At 39.5% G+C, this 21,027-nt stretch overlaps 1 protein-coding gene across 1 annotated transcript; it reads left to right on the top strand.

Annotated features, from left to right (window-relative positions):
- The first annotated feature begins 1,134 nt into the window (after nt 1-1,134).
- Nucleotides 1,135-12,943, top strand: LOC113047315 (gastrula zinc finger protein XlCGF8.2DB-like). Its single transcript, XM_026208676.1, has 3 exons — nt 1,135-1,222; nt 1,826-2,001; nt 11,781-12,943. Exons 2-3 carry the CDS (start codon nt 1,917-1,919, stop codon nt 12,599-12,601), a joined length of 906 nt encoding a protein of 301 aa, XP_026064461.1. The 5' UTR covers nt 1,135-1,222; nt 1,826-1,916; the 3' UTR covers nt 12,602-12,943.
- Nucleotides 12,944-21,027: the final 8,084 nt, after the last annotated feature.

Here is a 21,027-nt window from a genome sequence, read left to right as displayed (position 1 = left end):
ATTTTATTGTGCTTTTCTTTTCCTAATATTTCAATAATTGTATTTATAAAAGCCCTGAAGGGTAATTTACCCGATTCTACAACATTATACAAAATAAAATAACTTTTTTTTCTTATAAATATATGAGTCTGTAAATCTTGCATCAACTCTGTTACCTTACCATACTTTGCCTTTAAATGAGTGGCATTATATCCCACAACTATGTAAGATAGAGGAAATGATGTCACTTTCCCTTCACTGTTAAGTGTGAACCACTGAAAAGTCTGTGTGCTCTCTAAGAAAATATTTTAATCTAAAAAATTCTTACACCAGGAGTTATTTTATAAAGTGTCAAATATGTTGCCAAAATCTCACTGATCACACTTTCTGTTATTTAAAAGTTTTTAATCATGATTAAATTAGTGTCATGTGCTCTTAGCATTTATGCGAGCAAGTTAAGTTTTATGTAAAAAAAAATAAATAAAGAAAATGGTCAAACTCTGTTACCAAGGTAGAGTAACACTGCTGTCAAGAGTGTAACAGAATTGACGGTCCATCAAACAATTCTGTCAATTCTGTTACTTAAAGGGTCAGCTCTGTTTATGAACTATTTTCACACACAAAATATTTTTGTTTCATATCTAATAAAATGTATTAATTTATTTTGCACCCTTGCATTATTTCAACAACATTGATTTTTTTAACTGGACATTGTATTCAATACATTTTAAGATGAAAAATATTTTCCATGTGTACGGTTCTGTGAAGACAGGGTTTTTATTTTTATTTTTTATTTTTATTTTTTTAACGTATGCATAGGTGAAACATTATCTCAGTTTCAAGTGGTGAAATGTAAGGACTGTTTGTCTAATGAATTAAGAAGGATTTTTCCTTTTATGATTTCTTTTTATTTCTACACATTGGCTAATTTGTCTTTAACAAAGTTGACAAACAATACCATAAAGACGTCTGTTTTTTTCATTACGAGTGATTTGACAAGCACTGCATTTTTAAACCTAAATATGTTTTCAATAAGATACTAAAAAAATCTGTTAGTGAAAAAAAATATATATTTCTGCAATGCCACATTTTTCTCCAATTATAGAATCATCCTCACATGAATTCCTCTGCCATCTGTTTTATTACACAGTGGTTTTAGCTTGTGAAAGGGACTTTTATTTTGGAACGGCGATGTGACGTCATAAGGCCGCTCCGGCGTCTGTTGTGATTCAGCTGAAGAAAGGTGAGTGTTTTAAGCGTTTTAAGTTTGAGTCAAATCTGACAGCACTGACTTTTTGTGTGTTTTTAAATTATTGCTTTATGCCTCAGTGATTATTGAAGGTAAGATTGTAATACCTTACCAACATTAATGCACGGTATTTTGAGTACAGCGCTTCGTTTACGAGGAACAGAAAAGAAGCGCCTCATTTCGCTCCATTATCGTGATTTTGTTGAACATGAACAGGAATCACTGGCGAGTAGTGATGGATAACGGATCTTTTTTAAACGAGTCAGTTGAGTCGAGAGCGTCAAAATGATTCACTGATTCTAAGCGCTCTAATCACCGCACTCTGACGACACTTCCGGTTCACAATGTTACGAGAACAACAAACAAACTTAATAAAGACAACTTTAACAAACCAACTAGCGATGTTTTCATGAAAGTGTCATCTATTAAATAAATAATTAAGTCAGAAAACATCACTTAGTGTTATTTATTTGTATTTGCCTAGTCAGGTAATGTAAGACCAGTTTATCACTCTTTGACTCTCTTATCAGTTCACTGATTACTGAACCAGATGTAGTTTGATTTATTTTCTTTCTATTAATTGTTTATCATCTTAAGCTTTACAGAGCGTCCAAACACAGAGAAACTCTGAAGAAACTCTGAAAACTGCTGAAGGGACTGAGATCCACGGGACACTATTATTATAAAGATGGCGTTTATTAAAGTGGAGAGTGAAGACCTGAAGATTGAAGAAGTATTCAGTGTCAAACAAGAAGAAACTGAGGATCAAACAGGTTGGTTTTCTTTCTCAAAGCTGAACTCATTTACAAAATACTCAGAAGCTTTAACTGTTGTAATTACTGATAAAGGTCTATAGCTGCTCAAAGCAGGCACAGAAATAACAGATTGCATTTTGATCACAATGAAGAGAACATAAATAAGAGAAAGTAAAGGCACTGGAGCTTCTCTGGAGGAAACGCTTTACCTGACGCTACACCAGACACACATAAACACTCATGTATGTAGACTCAAACAGGTAATTTCCTGTTTGAGTCTATAGTAAAAAGTGATTTTCAGTGTTATTAACAAATCTGCATTTTCACGGGGTTTAAATAAAAGGATTTGTTTAATAAGACAACACATACAAATTTGTGTTTGAAAACCTACTCCTTTACTGGTATAAATAAAAATAAAACATAATTTCAAAATGCATAATGCATGTGATTATAAATTGGTGTTTCACTTGCTGATCAGAATCAGAAAGAGCTTTATTGATTGCACAATTTTGGTAGGTTACTCTGAGATGGATGGAATAAATGTTATATAATTCAAATGGCTAGCTGTTATTTTTATGGTAAATCAAAAAGTGTATATTTTTAAATTGTATTATTTTTGGTATATTTTACCAGTAATTACCATACTTTTAAAACAAAAATGTTAATAGGAAAAAATATGCAATATGAAAATATTAAAAGATCACACACCTGAGGAAAACTTGGCGACTGTCTATGCTTTTACACTATTCCCAATTTTTCACATTATTTTCTATTACTTTTAGGGGCTATATATATATATATATATTATATAATATTTTACCTGTTAGCAGATTTATCATGTGACAGCATTGATTACATTTTCTTAACTCAAGAACTCTTTTAAAGCAAAAAGTGTGCAGAAGTTATCTGTATCTTGTGTGCTGCTTCAAGCTTCCCACATAATTTCAATTTATTTATAAAGCACAACACAACTACTGCTGACCAGTGTGCCTTACAAAGTAACCAACCACAGACAGAATTAAAAACAAAGACAAGGATGACAAATAAAACTGCAAGACTCAGGGCAGAGCAATACATGAATAATAAGCCAGATGAAATAAAAATGTTTTTAACCTGGATTTAAAAATGGATAGTGTAGGGGCGGTTTTGATTTCTGTAGGATATCTATAAATAGGCCAACGCACCAATAAAAGAGTCTTCCTTAACAAATTAAATCAAGATAAATTCTAAATTAAGATGGGCATTTGGCCATAACGAAGTTAAGATTTGCCAGATTTGCTTCTCCACTAGCAGCTGACATAAAAGAATAATGCCAACATTAGCCTACTCTTTCTACATTATGCATTTAAGACTCAATTAATACTTATTTATAATTTGAAAGACCTTTACTCACAGAGATTAGGCTAGGTCTACATGTTTTTGTGGAGGAAAATGATTGAATCCACTGTAGATTGGTTCAGTGCGTTCCTGCGCTCACTGATGGTGCGTCCAGCAATATAACCCTCTGGATCATTATTCTCATTGTTAACATGGTCAAAACTTTTCCACACCTCAGACTTTGCTTTAGTTGCTGGTGCAACCAAAGCGTAATCACCAGAGGCAAGCCTCCATTACACCTACATTTTCACATCTTTCTCGCATTAATCAAAACACATCACATGACCGCTCATTTACCTCGCAAACCCGAGCCCGTGTTAGATGATATAAATGAAGCCCGAAACATCCGGTCCCGTCGGGTTCCGTCAAAGATCCTCAGCTCTGCTCTTGGCAGACCTGAGAGCTCTTGCAGGTTGGTGGACTATCAATAGGTCTGAGAGGTAAGAAGGTGCTAAACCATTTAAAGACTTAAAAACCAATAAGAGCACTTTCAAATAAAACCTGTAGCGCACAGGTAACCAATGTAACGAGTGCAGGACAGGGGTGATATGCTCAAAAATAAAGTTTAAATAGAGAGAGTGTGTCTGAACCCCGAACATTATCAGGAAGGCTATTCCAGAGTTTGGGAGCCAAATGTGAAAAAGCTCTACCTCCTTTAGTGGACTTTGCTATCCTAGGAACTACCAAAAGTCCAGTGTTTTGTGACCTTAGGGTGCGTGATGGGTTGTAGCGTGGTAGAAGGCTAGTTAGGTACGCAGGAGCTAAACCATTTAGGGCCTTATAGGTAAGTAATGATAATTTGTATCTGATACGGAACTTAATAGGTAGCCAGTGCAGAGACTGTAAAATTGGGGTAATATTATCATATTTTCTTGACCTGGTAATAGGGCTGTGAGATATGGACAAAAACAACATATCACAATTTTTTTGATCAATATTGCGATTTCGATTTTAATCACGGTTTTGACAGACATGCTTTATGGTCATTCCAAAAGAAAACCAATTAAAGCTTTATCAAAAAGTTGTAACATGTCTCTAGAACAGACAACTCAAAATAGTAAAGGTGTAACAAAATGTCTAGACGGATGGCAAAAAAAAAAAACCTGTGTCAGGTTTGCCTTTTTTGACATGCATTGGTGTTACGACCCTGTTAAGGGACCAACATAAGAAAGCCATTCTGAAAGGCATCAAACACCACAGTGGCCTGGGCAAAAAGGCAAAGTTTTACTATACAGGTAAATTAATATAAATCAAAAATAGGAAAACAGCAAAAAGTGTATTTAAACAAACAAATCCTAAATAAGGACTTGTGAGCTAACTAATTTAGGCTACGCTTCCGGCTTTGCTACCATTCGTACATTCTAGCTTACTGCTCTGCGCTTTGCTTCTTATTTCTGTACTTTTCTCTGATTTTCTAAGATTTTTTACTTCAGCAGATCAGCACAGTGCTCAAACAACAGATTTTTGGCTCAAACGCTAAAACTAAAAACTCTTTGGGACTGGAATAATACTACAAAAAGAAGACTTTGCCTCCCACTGCCAGCAGCTTACATTCCAGAGACGGGATAACAAATGCCTACATTCAAACAGAAGAGAGAGAAAATGCCTCCTGTTGGATCTACTTGTTGCATGAACTGCTGCAAACTTCTACAAACGATTGTGATTCTTGAAACAAAGTTACTTGCTGGACTTCCAAAACAGACGGAACACTCAGCAGACCGTCGTCATGGACCCCCTCAGCAAACAGCCTGTGAGTTCCATGAATCTTCTGAATCTCAACAGTTTATACCAAGTGTAGAGGAACAAGCCGAAACTGATCGCCACACTAATCGATGCCACAAACAGGGAGCGAGACCCAAAGGAACACAAAACATCAGATTGTCACAAATTTCTCTTATTGCTGCAGTAGCTTCCTCTACCCCAGATTCGACTATGCAGTGTTGGGCAAGCTACTTGGAAAATGTAGTGAGCTAAACTACCAGTTACTCTACAGTAAATTAAGCTTCACTACACTGAAGCTACCCCCCTGGGAAATGTAGCAAGCTAAGCTACATCAACAGTAGCTTGCTACTTTTAAAATTAAATGTTGAACACGTTTTATTAGAAGTCAATGCTCAAAACTTGCAGTCAAACAGATAGGCAGGTGTAATTGTTTAGTTTAATAGTTTTTGTGTTCCTTATCAATTTGGCAACAAAAACAATCTAAATGCATTTAATTAACAATGTGCGCACTAGTAAGTGTATGCACCTGTTGCATGGGCATGCTTAAAGCTGCAGTAGGGAACTTTTGTAAAAATATATTTTTTACATATTTGTTAAACATGTCATTATGTCCTGACAGTAGAATATGAGACAGATAATCTGTGAAAAAATCAAGCTCCTCTGGCTCCTCCCAGTGTCCTATTGCCATTTGCAGAAAGTCATCCGCTCCCGGTAAAAAACAACCAATCAGAGCTGCGGTCCGTAACTTTGTGTGTTTTCAAAATGTAGAAAAATGAACATAAGCGAGTACACCATGAATCCATTTTCCAAACCGTGTTTTTGGCTTGTCTTGAATCACTAGGGTGCACCTATAATAAGTGTTTATATTCGGACTATTTTAGATTGCTTCGGGGGTACCGCGGCGGAGTAACCCAGTACCTTTGTGATTCTTCATAGACATAAACAGAGAGAAGTAGCTCCGGCTACAATGTTCTTCCGCAAGACGCAAGCAGTTCTGTTTATTAACCGCTAGAGCGTCAAAAGTTCCCTACTGCAGCTTTAATATACTGTAGGCCTTTGCAGAACAAAATGCAAGACCTCCAAACCGTACAAAAAAATGGCCAGGATGGACCCTGATAATTTTTACAAACAGCATCTGAAAACACATTTTCTCTCTGTTATATAGGTCAGTGATATGTACTTGTCGAGGTACGGCCACGGCGACTCACTCCTCGGGATTAACTGTTCTCCGACCTCATCCTATGCCATCATTTCATCAAATAATTTTTTGCGTGACTGGCCAAGGAGTGGTACCATCCGGTGCAGAAGGTGGCTGTAATGCATCATAAAGATGGTTGGTTGCTATCCACCGTAAACACGAACAAGATGAAGTAGCGCCGTCGCGTCACTACTGATCCTGGATTTCCCGATTTGAGTTTGAGCATCAGAAATGCTTGCGAAAATGTAGCTTGTGTGGAAGCTACCGCATTACTTGGTAAAAAAAGAGCTTCGCTACTGAAAAGCTATTTGATTCAGAAAGCAGCGAAGCTACGACCAAGCTACTGAGAAATGTAGTTAAACTAGTAGCTTCGCTGCTTGTAGCGACGCTACTGCCCAACACTGCAACTATGACAAGGCTTGTAAATACTGGCATTCAACCAGCCCCTATACATCTTGAGAACAGATTTGAAGCATTAATGAATGCGGTTGAGGAATCCCCAAATGTGATAAAACATGGATCGGATCAGCTATCAGCTAACACCGCTATTAACAGGCGCTCAAGGTCGAGCAGACAGGGGCATTCAGCTCAGAGCGCAGCCGAGCCAAGGAGTCTGATAGTGGGTGACTCTGTTATCAGAAACATTAGTAGCAGGACTACAACAACATGCTGCCTTCCTCAAAAAATGGTCTCTGATGTGAACAAGGAACTTCAGAACATTCTGATGAAGCACAAGACTGCAAATCGAATCATCATCCATGTGGGGAAGTATGATATTCAGAAAACATCGGGTCCGAGTCATCATGTGGTTGACACATCCCACAAGGACACTGATAACACCATGCAGCCAAAACACTATCATGGACACTATCCCGGCTGAGCCCTGCCCACAGAGCTCCTCACAGACTGACTGTGAAAAACAAAAACAGAGAAAGAGCAGGGGCTCGTAAAAATCGGTCATAGAGCTCATTGTAGCGGTGCCTCAGGTGTTGAAATATACATCTATAACTATCTGCAATGGTTTCATCTTCACTTCTTTACCCTAAACTGTTTGCATCTTTGGATGCTAACAGTGCTACTGATACTTTCTGCTTCCCTCTTACATCTTGTTTAGACACTGTTTGCCCCTTATCTTCCAGGCCAGCCCGTAACACCCCTTCTGCCCCTTGGTTATCTGATATTCTACACCAGGGGTGCCCAACCCTGCTCCTGGCGATCGACTGTCCTGCAAAGTTTAGCTCCAATCCTAATCAAACACACCTGAAGCAACTAATTAAGGTTTTCAGGCTCACTTAAAAATTAAAGGCAGGTGTGTTTGATTAGGGTTGGAGACAAAATTTGCAGGAGAGTCGATCGCCAGGAGCAGGGTTGGGCACCCCTGTTCTACGCGAACACCGTTCTAAGCTTAGCGCTGCTGAAAGGGTGTGGCGCAAATTCAAAAATACTACTGACCTTAATGTGTATCAGTCACTCCTATCTTCCTTCTCTGCTAATGTATCCACTGCTAAAATGACATACTACCATAACAAAATTAACAATTCGTCTAACTCTCGCATGCTTTTTAAACATTTTCTTCACTTCTTTGTCATCCTCCTCCCCCTCCTGCTTAATCTCTAATAGCTGACTACTTTGCAACGTTTTTCATTTATAAAATTAAACACATTAGTGCACAATTTTCCACACCACAATCAGTCAAGCTCATATCACCAGCAAACTTACACTCATTTACATCCTTCTCTTCACTCTCTAAGGCAGAAGTCTCAAAACTAATCCTTTCTAATCACCCTAGTACTTCCCCGCTTGATCCTATTCCATCTCATCTTCTTCAAGCCATTTCTCCTGCAGTTGTACCTGCACTCAATCACTTCATCAACACTTCCCTCCACACTGGTGTTTTTCTCTCATCATTTAGACAGGCACGAATAACTCCACTACTTAAGAAACCCACCCTCAACCCATCTCTTTTAGAGAACTACAGACCAGTTTCCCTTCTTCCTTTCATTGCAAAAACACTTGAACAAGCTGTGTTCAACCAAGTCTCTACATTTCTCACACACAACAACCACACTGACACTGAACCACGCTTCAATGGTTTGAGTCTTACCTATCAGATAGGTCCTTCAAAGTATCTTGGAGAGGTGAGGTGTCCAAGTCTCAATATCTAACTACTGGGGTGCCTCAGGGCTCAGTTCTTGGACCACTTCTCTTCTCTGTCTACATGGCATCATTAGGTTCTGTCATTCAGAAATATGGCTTTTCATACCAATGCTATGCTGATGACACTCAACTCTACCTCTCATTCCATCCTGATGATCTGACGGTAGCTACTCGCATCTCCGCATTCGCATTCTTCCTGGATGATGGACCATCACCTTCAACTCAACCTTGCCAAGACAGAGCTGCTTGTGATTCCAGCAAACCCATCGTTTCATCACAATTTCACCATCAAGTTAGGCACATCAACCATAACTCCTTCAAAAATCACTTGAAGCCTTGGAGTTATGATTGATGATCAGCTGACTTTCTCAGACCGATCCTGCAGATTTGCTTGATTCAACATCAAGAAGATCAAGCCCTTTCTTTCGGAACATGCTGCACAACTCCTTGTTCAAGCTCTTGTTCTGTCCAGGCTGGACTATTGCAATGCCCTCTTGGCAGGTCTTCCAGCCAATTCCACCAAACCATAACAATTAATTCAGAACGCGCAAGATTAATTTTACATGAGCCAAAAAGAATACACGTCACACCTCTGTTTATAAATTTACTCTGGCTTCCAATAGCTGCTCGCATAAAATTCAAGGCATTGATGTTTGCCTACAAAACTACCAGTGGCTCTGCACCCATTTACCTATATTTGTTACTTCAGACTTATGTGCCCTCTAGAAGCTTGCTTTCTGCAAGTGAACGTCGCTTGATTGTGCCATCCCAAAGAAGCACGAAGTCACTTTTATGGACTTTTTTTGTGACAAACCAGACACACTGCTCTCACCCGGAGAGAGTTTGTGCACTTTAAATGTGTCTACTCGCGCTCAAACTGTGTCCTGTGCACTCACAACTCTCTATGCTCATGCGCTAGATATTTTCACACCTTTCTATTTCTAGCCTTTTAACGCGTGTGGTGTGAAAACCGTCAACATGGGTTCTGAAAAAAGACAGATCACACAGTGTGTGAACCTGTAGTTACGTAGACATATGCCCAGTCTGTTTTTATAGTCTATGGATAGCATACTGCGGGAGGTCAGTGCTGTGGAAAATTGTGCTATTAAGCGATTTAGAAATAATGACGATTTAGATTAATCGCACAGCCCTACCTGGTAAGGACTCTAGCCTCTAGAAACTAGCTTTTCTGCATCAGAAACAGGTAACATGTTTCGTATGTTTCTGAAATGGAAGAATGCGGTTTTTGTAACTTGGTAAATATGGTTTTCTAAAGACAAAATTCTGTGTACTGTTTTTTTTTTTTTTGGGTCCAAAAAGTAATTATCCAAATTTAATAGGAGAAATTTATTGGTCATCCAATCTTTAAAATTTTTAACACACTCCGTAGATAATTTAGATTTTTTTTATCTGGTTTCATTGAGATATATAGCGGAGTATCATCAGCATAACAGTGGAAACTAATCCCCTATTTTCAAATAATATTATCAAGGGGCAACATGTATGGTGAAAATAGAAGAGGACCTAGGACAGATCCTTGTGGCACTCCATATACTGGTGATAAATGAGATGACTGCCCATTTAAATAAACAAAATGGTAGTGATCTGACAGGTAGGATCTAAACCATCTTAGAGCCTACTCTTGAATACCTGTTTAGTAATTTCTATGGTGTCGGACGCAGAACTAAGATCAAGTAAAACAAGCAATGAGATGCAGCCTTGATCTGACACAAGAAGCAAATCATCTGTAATTTTAACAAGTGCGGTTTCTGTGCTACGGTTGGGTCTGAAACCTGACTGAAATTCTTCATAAAGATAATTTTTTCTACAAATTTAGACATAAATGAAAGATTTGAAATGGGCCTATAATTTGCCAATTCACTAGGATTTAATTGTGGTTTCTTAATAAGAGGCTTGATAACTACCAGCTTGAATGGTTTTGGGACATGACCTAAAGATAATGATGAGTTAATAATATTGAGAAGCGGTTCTTCTGCTACAGGTAACAACTCTTTCAGTAATTTAGTGGGTACAGGTTCTAATAAACATGTTGTTGGTTTAGATTTATTTATTATTTACTACATAAGGCTTTACATAATATGCCAGAACACCAAGATTTAGATTTGATATACCGTGTGTATCCGAAGTGGGTAAACACCACAATCTCAGTTTTACTCTCATTCAGACATCCATGCTTTAACATCCACGAGGCAGTCAGCCATCGGGTCTAATCCATTCTTATGTTTCAAAGGAATATATATTTGTTTATACCATACTTCTCAAAGATAGAACCGAGGGGAAGCATATACAAGGAAAATAACTTGGGCGCTAGAGTAGAGCCTTGAGGGACCCCGCAGGTCAAAAGAGGAAGAGTGAAATTTGCCAATATTAACTGAGAAACTTCTGTTTGTAAGATAAGACTGGAACCAACTTAAAAGCTGAACCTCTAATGCCCACTACTAAGTGGGCCAGAAGAACATTGTGGTCCACAGTAACGAAAGCAGAGCTCAAGTCTAAAAGTGCCAGAGCTACAGAATCTCCAGAATCAGTAGCTAAAAGTATATAATTGAAAACTTATAAAAGAGCCGTCTTAGTGGAGTGAAATGTTCTAAATCCTGCTTGGAATTCATCAAACATTTTGTAATCAACCAAGAAACTTAGTAGTTGATGGAAAAACCACTTTCTCTTTTCCCTCTTGGAAGGTTTGAAATAGGTCGAAGAGAAGTCTAACTTATGCCTCTTAAGTCTGGATTGTACCGAGGCATATTTTAAATAGTCTGGAACAACTCCTTGCAAGTCAAAGCATTTATTGATCAAATTACACTGTAGAGTGGTTTAAAGAACCATTAGGGAATTATATCCAAAGGTGAACCAGAAGGTTTGAGTTGATAAACAATGTCATTTAGAAAGAAAATGAAATCTGTATAAACTGACTAAAGACACCTGTATATTTTAAATAATCTGCAGGATCACCAACAACTGGTTTGAAGGTATGTCTGATCTGACATTGAACCGCTCAAATGTAGGATACACACAGACAACAGTGTTTAACAAAAATGCTATTATCATTGATACTCATTAAAACAAAAAAAATCGGCCAAAACGATACTTGAGTACAGTAACTAATTACAACACCGTAATGAAAAAGCTTGACCAAAGTGACATAATCCTGATAATTGATACTTAATTTATTATATACGAGCAACCCTGGAAAAAATCAGCCTATATCTATGTGTGGGCCTGACTACTCGATTGATCTAAAATCACTAGAATAGAAATCTAGCCATGAGTAGATGCCAAAAGAAGGTAATGTGTTCAATTTATTGTTCTTGTTTCACCTTAGGTCTGATGACACTGAAAGAGGAGATTGGAGTTCTGAATGAAACGGAAGATAAATATAAGCTTGAAAAACACCATGAGTTCATAACTGAAGAAAAAACGTTTACTTGCCCACCGGCTGAAGAGATAAGAAGCTGTGAAAAGAAGAATTTTACCTGTCAACAGTGCGAGAAAAGTTTTAACCTAAAAGGAGGCCTTACCAGGCACATGAGAACTCACACTGGAGAGAAACCTTACACCTGCAAACAGTGTGGAAGCAGTTTCAGTCTATGTGGAAACCTTAAAATCCACATGAGAGTTCACACTGGAGAAAACCCTTTCACCTGCCAACAGTGTGGAAAGAGTTTCACACAAAAAGTAAACCTTACCAGGCACATGAGAACTCACACTGGAGAGAAACCTTACACCTGCAAACAGTGTGGAAGCAGTTTTAGTCTATATGAAAACCTTAAAATCCACATGAGAACTCACACTGGAGAAAACCCTTTTACCTGCCAACAGTGTGGAAAGCGTTTCACTCAAAAAGTAAACCTTAACAGGCACATGAGAACTCACACGGGAGAGAAGCCGTTCACATGCCAACAGTGTGGAAACAGTTTCAGTCTATATGAAAACCTTAAAGTCCACATGAGAGTTCACACTGGAGAAAACCCTTTCCCCTGTGAACAGTGTGGAAAAAGGTTCAACCGAAAAGTAAACCTTAAATACCACATGAGACTTCACACTGGAGAAAACCCTTTCACCTGCCAACAGTGTGGAAAAAGTTTCACTCAAAAAGTAAGCCTTAACAGGCACATGAGAACTCACATTGGAGAGAAGCCTTAAACATGCCAACAGTGTGGAAACCATTTCAATCTATTGTGGAAACCTTAAAATCCTCAGAATGTCAAGACTGACCAATCACAATCAAGTATTCCACAGAGAAAAGGGAAAATAAAAAAAGGGAAAATAAGAGCATAGCAAAAGTGGCAAATATTAAACCGTGGATTCACTTAAATGTGAATTAATGTGATTGACATTAGCCTGTATTGTCTCTTACTGTACCTTTTGTTAATAATTTTTTTTATAGATTGTACTCTAATAAACAAGAGTAATCAACATCTAAATGAATACCATCAATGACAAAGTAATAAAGTGCATAAGATGCAAGTAAGTTGGGGGTTGCAATGTCAGAGTACCGTTATTTAATGTGAAGATAAACTTGCTTTTCTGAAACTAGCCTTGAACACGTAGTGCTATAGGTGCTAATCTTCTGGAACACAAAAGGGTCCTAAAATCTGGAAGATGCAGCTGAGCCCCTGAAGTAGGTGCATAAGATTCTTAACCTTATTGCAGCCTTGTTGCAAATGTCTGTAGGTCTTCTGGCTCTCTGGGATGGAGACTCAGAACTTGGTCAATCCTCTTCTGGCTCTCTGGGATGGAGACTCAAAACTTGGTCATCCACTTCTGCCTCTCTGGGCTAGAGACTCAGAACTTGGTCAATCCACTTCTGTCTCTCTGGGCTAGAGACTCAAAACTTGGTCATCCACTTCTGCCTCTCTGGGCTAGAGACTCAGAACTTGGTCAAACCACTTCTGCCTCTCTGGGCTAGAGACTCAGAACTTGGTCAAACCACTTCTGCCTCTCTGGGCTAGAGACTCAAAACTTGGTCAATCCACTTCTGGTGCTCTGGGATGGAGACTCAAAACTTGGTCATCCACTTCTGCCTCTCTGGGCTAGAGACTCAGAACTTGGTCAATCCACTTCTGTCTCTCTGGGCTAGAGACTCAAAACTTGGTCAATCCACTTCTAGTGCTCTGGGCTAGAGACTCAGAACTTGGTCAATCCACTTCTGGTGCTCTGGGATGGAGACTCAAAACTTGGTCATCCACTTCTGCCTCTCTGGGCTACAGACTCAAAACTTGGTCAATCCACTTCTGCCTCTCTGGGCTACAGACTCAGAACTTGGTCATCCACTTCTGCCTCTCTGGGCTACAGACTCAAAACTTGGTCAATCCACTTCTGGTGCTCTGGGCTAGAGACTCAAAACTTGGTCATCCACTTCTGCCTCTCTGGGCTACAGACTCAAAACTTGGTCAATCCACTTCTGGTGCTCTGGGATGGAGACTCAAAACTTGGTCAATCCACTTCTGCCTCTCTGGGCTAGAGACTCAGAACTTGGTCAATCCACTTCTGCCTCTCTGGGCTAGAGACTCAAAACTTGGTCAATCCACTTCTGGTGCTCTGGGCTAGAGACTCAAAACTTGGTCAATCCACTTCTGGTGCTCTGGGATGGAGACTCAAAACTTGGTCATCCACTTCTGCCTCTCTGGGCTAGAGACTCAGAACTTGGTCAATCCACTTCTGCCTCTCTGGGCTAGAGACTCAGAACTTGGTCAAACCACTTCTGCCTCTCTGGGCTAGAGACTCAGAACTTGGTCAAACCACTTCTGCCTCTCTGGGCTAGAGACTCAAAACTTGGTCAATCCACTTCTGGTGCTCTGGGATGGAGACTCAAAACTTGGTCATCCACTTCTGCCTCTCTGGGCTAGAGACTCAGAACTTGGTCAATCCACTTCTGTCTCTCTGGGCTAGAGACTCAAAACTTGGTCAATCCACTTCTAGTGCTCTGGGCTAGAGACTCAGAACTTGGTCAATCCACTTCTGGTGCTCTGGGATGGAGACTCAAAACTTGGTCATCCACTTCTGCCTCTCTGGGCTACAGACTCAAAACTTGGTCAATCCACTTCTGCCTCTCTGGGCTACAGACTCAGAACTTGGTCATCCACTTCTGCCTCTCTGGGCTACAGACTCAAAACTTGGTCAATCCACTTCTGGTGCTCTGGGCTAGAGACTCAAAACTTGGTCATCCACTTCTGCCTCTCTGGGCTACAGACTCAAAACTTGGTCAATCCACTTCTGGTGCTCTGGGATGGAGACTCAAAACTTGGTCAATCCACTTCTGCCTCTCTGGGCTAGAGACTCAGAACTTGGTCAATCCACTTCTGCCTCTCTGGGCTAGAGACTCAAAACTTGGTCAATCCACTTCTGGTGCTCTGGGCTAGAGACTCAAAACTTGGTCAATCCACTTCTGGTGCTCTGGGATGGAGACTCAAAACTTGGTCATCCACTTCTGCCTCTCTGGGCTAGAGACTCAGAACTTGGTCAATCCACTTCTGCCTCTCTGGGCTAGAGACTCAAAACTTGGTCAATCCACTTCTGGTGCTCTGGGCTAGAGACTCAAAACTTGGTCAATCCACTTCTGGTGCTCTGGGATGGAGACTCAAAACTTGGTCATCCACTTCTGCCTCTCTGGGCTAGAGACTCAGAACTTGGTCAATCCACTTCTGTCTCTCTGGGCTAGAGACTCAAAACTTGGTCAATCCACTTCTGGTGCTCTGGGCTAGAGACTCAGAACTTGGTTAAACCACTTCTGCCTCTCTGGGCTAGAGACTCAGAACTTGGTCAATCCACTTCTGGTGCTCTGGGCTAGAGACTCAGAACTTGGTCAAACCACTTCTGCCTCTCTGGGCTAGAGACTCAGAACTTGGTCAATCCACTTCTGGTGCTTTGGGCTAGAGACTCAAAACTTGGTCAATCCACTTCTGGTGCTCTGGGATGGAGACTCAAAACTTGGTCATCCACTTCTGCCTCTCTGGGCTACAGACTCAAAACTTGGTCAATCCACTTCGGTCTCTCTGGGCTAGAGACTCAGAACTTGGTCATCCACTTCTGCCTCTCTGGGCTACAGACTCAAAACTTGGTCAATCCACTTCTGGTGCTCTGGGCTAGAGACTCAAAACTTGGTCATCCACTTCTGCCTCTCTGGGCTACAGACTCAACTTGGTCAATCCACTTCTGGTGCTCTGGGCTAGAGACTCAAAACTTGGTCAATCCACTTCTGGTGCTCTGGGCTAGAGACTCAGAACTTGGTCAAACCACTTCTGGTGCTTTGGGCTAGAGACTCAAAACTTGGTCAATCCACTTCTGGTGCTCTGGGATGGAGACTCAAAACTTGGTCATCCACTTCTGCCTCTCTGGGCTACAGACTCAAAACTTGGTCAATCCACTTCGGTCTCTCTGGGCTAGAGACTCAGAACTTGGTCATCCACTTCTGCCTCTCTGGGCTACAGACTCAAAACTTGGTCAATCCACTTCTGGTGCTCTGGGCTAGAGACTCAAAACTTGGTCATCCACTTCTGCCTCTCTGGGCTACAGACTCAACTTGGTCAATCCACTTCTGGTGCTCTGGGCTAGAGACTCAAAACTTGGTCATCCACTTCTGCCTCTCTGGGCTACAGACTCAAAACTTGGTCAATCCACTTCTGGTGCTCTGGGATGGAGACTCAAAACTTGGTCAAACCACTTCTGCCTCTCTGGGCTAGAGACTCAGAACTTGGTCAATCCACTTCTGGTGCTTTGGGCTAGAGACTCAAAACTTGGTCAATCCACTTCTGGTGCTCTGGGATGGAGACTCAAAACTTGGTCATCCACTTCTGCCTCTCTGGGCTAGAGACTCAAAACTTGGTCAATCCACTTCTGGTGCTCTGGGCTAGAGACTTAGAACTTGGTCAATCCACTTCTGGAGACTCTGCATGAAGGGTATCTGTTGATGCAGGGGTGGGCCATTAATTTCCCAAAGCGGACACATAAGAAACTGGGGCGGTTGTTGGGGGCTGGATCAATACACTTGTGATGTGTAGGGAGAGGCCAAGAGCCATGGGATGGAGCGAGGCTGGTGGAGTAAATGATAATGTGTGACACCTGCACCACTCACTGATCTCGAGTCCCATGGAGGAGCTCCGGAAGGATAAAAGGAGGCGTGACGACAGTTTGGACAAGAGAGGACCAGGCCTGGATTTTATGTTGTTGATTTGTTTCTGTTTGTAAGTTGTCATGTGGGGCTGTTGCGCTATTTTAAGTTTTGGAATTTCTTTTTATTACTAAAGTTTTCTTTTTAAGAATGAGTGCGCTGAGAACAATGTACCTGGTTGGTAATACAATCAAGGTCCTTCCCAGCCTCAGCAGTTTCAGATGTAGCCTACTATATGTTCTCTTATAAGCGACCCTTCTTACAATTTGTTCTTTGTTCTTATCTGTAATGAGAAATATAGATTATAAAATACAGACTATAAGGTTGTCAAGCTTGAACAAATATAGACACCAACCACAGTGGGGTGATCAGCTCAAGAGTTTAGCATATTTCTTAGAAGTATAACTGAGCATATATTTAATACAAAAGTACTTAGTATTTTTAGAAATATATTAAAATTCAATTCAATTCAATATATTTTTAATGCACTTCAAATATGCATGTTGGGAATACAAATGTATTATAAACATACTACTTGCATTTAACCCTTTAACTGCCCCACCTGCCCCACCAAGAAAAAAGCATTTGAAAAAAATTTTGTTTGCATTTCTTATCTCCTTATGTCATTAGTTACCACACTCAATGTATTTTTTTTCAACACGTCCCATAATTTTTAAAATATCGGCCTCTACCAAATGGTTGATATGTCACTTTATGGCAAAAGTACCGGAATTCATACACATACTATGGAAATCAGAAATATGAACTATAATGAATGATCAGAAAGTTATATTTCTCAGCAAATAGTACATTCTGACAGCAGAAAGGATTATCTGAAAACATTAGCTTAGCTTTTCTACGTTTACCATAAAGTGACAAACCAACCATTTGGTTGAGCAGGCAGTTAAAGGGTTAAAGTACATTTTTAATGCATTTAATACTACATCTTTTCAACCTGGGGAGCACACAATTATATCACTATCCAACAGAGATGTATAAAGTACTAGAGACCCATACTTGAGTAAAAGTACAAGTGCTCTATCAAAAAAGTGACTTGAGTAGAAGTTGAAGTGCTCTTTAAGCACCACACTTAAGTAGAAGTACTAAAGTATTCAACATTTTTTGTACTTAAGTATTGCAAGTAGTCTATTTTAAAATTTACTACTCAAGTACTGAAAGTAAAGGTAGAAGTATTGTGTTATGTAGCTATTAAAGAAAATAGTCAAAAGTTTGAACATATTGTTTTTACTATTTCAAATGATTAACCTAAAGGACAATAACAATTCCTTTGACTAACTTCTTGTAAATAAAAAAACGGTTACTAGGGTTAGTTAGCCCAATTTGCAAAATGATGTCATTGATAACTTACCCTCATGTTGTTTCAAACCCATAAGATATCAGAGGGTCATTTAGAATTTTTTGACACATCGAAAATACATTTTGGTCCAAAAATAGCAAAAACTACGACTTTATTCAGCATTGTCTTCTCTTCCGTGTCTGTTGTAAGAGTTAAAAACAAAGCAGTTTGTGATATCTGGTTTGCGAACGAATCATTCGATGTAACCGGATCTTTTTGAAACAGTCCACCAAATCGAACTGAATCGTTTTAAACAGTTCGCGTCTCCAATACGCATTAATCCACAGATGAATTAAGCTTAACTTGTTTAATGTGTCTGACACTCCCTCTGAGTTAAAACAAACCAATATCCCGGAGTAATTCATTTACTCAAACAGTACACTGACTGAACTGCTGTGAAAAGAGAACTGAAGATGAACGCCGAGCCGAGCCAGATAATGACTCGTTCACGACTCAAGAACCGTTTCTGTCAGACGCGTCCGATTCATGAACCGAGGAGCTGATGATACTGTGCATGTGTGATTTAGCATGAAGCAAACCGACACACAGAGCATCTGAACCGAACTGATTCTTTTGGTGATTGATTCTGAACTGATTCTGTGTTAATGTTATGAGCCCATGTGCAGTCAACGCCAATGACGCCATTGCATCGAGCGCAAAAGAATCGGTGAACTGTTTTCTTCAACTGGTTTATTGAATCGAACTGTCAGAAAGAACTAACGTTACTGGTCATCCGAGAACCGATGCAACCGGTTCTTGACTCGTGAACGAGTCATTATCTGGCTCGGCTCGGTGTTCATCTCTCTCTTCAAAGCAGTTCAGTCAGCACGCGCAGTCTCGCTTGTTTCGCTCAATGATGTGCCAGCTTCATCAAACCTGCCATCTACAGTTCTGGCAGTGGTTTGTTATGGAATGATTCGTAACATTATTATAATTGTAACGAGTAACGATGCAGCACATAAAAAAAAATATCGGAGTAAAAGTATTAAACTCAGCGAAAATATGTACCGAAGTAAAAGTGGAAGTAGGAGAAAAAAATAATACTCTAGTAAAGTACAGATACCGCCTTTTAGTACTTAAGTACAGTAGTGAAGTAGTTCTACTTCGTTACTATACATCTCTGCTATCCAATGAACATTCACAAAAAGTGAAAATGTGGATTTTTGGAAGTTTCAAAAGCTAGCATTACAACTTTATACAAAAAGAATTTCAAAGACAAGCATCACATTAATGGTACATAAAAAAATAAAAATAAATAAATGCTCCAGTGTAGTTTGTTTGAATATTTTACGATTGTTTGATTAAGTTCAATTTTCTTAAGTGACAAACCAATTGGTCTGTGAAGTGCTGCTTTAAGTCAAACACACTTAAAATGTACTCATATTTTCATTGCTTTGACCACTCTCTGTATCCCGCCTTATCACGCACCTTGATTGGTCGATTATGTACAATGCCAGCACATTATTGGTTAAACTACTACTTTCTGTTCATTACCTTCAGTTAGTATGAAAACAGGAAAACAAAGCCAAAACATGGATATTTTAGACAATATAGAAATCCTGGCCAGGACTTGTCTGGGGAAAAAGAGGGTGTTTGGTCACCCTAATGCTGTACAGAAGGTAAGTATTTGAATTTGGACACAGCACAAGACTTGATAGGTCAGATAAAGGAAACATCTGCACTGCATACTTATGGTCTGTGAATAGGGTTGGGAAACACTACTTTATGCTCAATCAGTGTTTCCCAATCCTAGTCCTTTAATACCTCCAACTCTTTCTCTCTTTTCTGACTCACCTATTTGAGTTTCTGAGGTGTCTGTACTAAATGGCTAATCAGTTAAATCAAGTGGGCTTGATTAGGTAAACATCTAACAGTGGCTGCTTCTCAATAAATTAGAATGCCGTGGAAAAGTTCATTTATTTCAGTAATTCAACTCAAATTGTGAAACTCATGTATTAAATAAATTAAAAGCACACAGACTTAAGTAGTTTAAGTATTTGGATCTTTTAATTGTGATTATTTTGGCTCACATTTAACAAAAAACCACCTATTCATCAAGAACTTCACAAGGAATGGACTGAGGCTGGGGTCAAGACATCAAGCGCCACCACACACAGACGTGTCAGGAATTTGCTGAACCACAGACAACATCAGAGGTGTCTTTCCTGGGCTAAGAAGAAGAATAACTGGACATGAAAAAAAAGTAACAGTAATGCTTCATTGCCTGGACCTTCAATTGTATATGAATTTATATACATTAATAAAGATCCATCTGAATGTAAAGCAATTCATTCCATTTTAAATGTGAAATTTGCACTGGTTTGTCACAGATACAATTTTTTATTCTGCTGTTGTGTTGTCTACTAAAAGTTTTTTTTTTCTCCATTTGCATTAAAATTACAAAGTCATGATTAGGTGCGTTTACATGGACACTTTATTGACGAATCTGAACGTAGTGTTTACATGAACGCTGAATAAAGTGATCAGGTTGATACGTGCTTTTATACACAAATCCGCCGTGAATCTATGGGTGCCACATGATTTTTAGTTTGGTAACTTAATCTATTGCAGTGATATCCCTAAATATGTTTTAAGTGTCCAAATACTGTTTGGTAAAAGCTGCATAATAAATTAGTTTAAACTCGCTCCTACACAATCTAAGGCCCAATCCCAAATCTATTTTATACCACTTCCCCTTCCCCTCCAGAGTGTCAAGGGGTAGGGGAGACAATATTCCCCTAAGGATTGGGACACCACTACCATGACGTCACACGCCATCATTCGTCGTCTAGCTCTTACAATACACATTAGAGCCTTTAATTACAATTCTGCTTAATGACACACACATATATTGGAAATCATGCAGCTCACACATCCAGGAGAAAATAAACTTGTCAACACTGCCCCACAACTTTTATTAAATACAGTTTAAATACTGAATCGCTACATTATATTTTCCAGCAAGGAGAGGATACAATCGCTGTTTTTAAGTAAACTCACTGTAAAAAGGTAAACGCACAGGTGCGAATACACACAACTTCCATTTCTCTTTCTTTCTCTCACTCTCTTTCTCTCTCAAATAGGCAATATTTGAGGTTTTTT

The sequence above is a fragment of the Carassius auratus genome, chromosome 28, assembly GCF_003368295.1.
Source record: "Carassius auratus strain Wakin chromosome 28, ASM336829v1, whole genome shotgun sequence".
In the NCBI taxonomy this organism is placed as follows: domain Eukaryota; kingdom Metazoa; phylum Chordata; class Actinopteri; order Cypriniformes; family Cyprinidae; genus Carassius; species Carassius auratus.
Note: the sequence above shows the minus strand (reverse complement) of the source record. Positions and strands in the feature narration are given on the sequence as shown.

Bases quoted from the DNA above. Each gene is read 5' to 3' on its own strand.
- LOC113047315 (XM_026208676.1), top strand. From the start codon at position 1,917: ATGGCGTTTATTAAAGTGGAGAGTGAAGACCTGAAGATTGAAGAAGTA. The intron at 2,002-11,780 runs GTTGGTTTTCTT...GTTTCACCTTAG, and splicing joins AGAAACTGAGGATCAAACAG to GTCTGATGACACTGAAAGAG.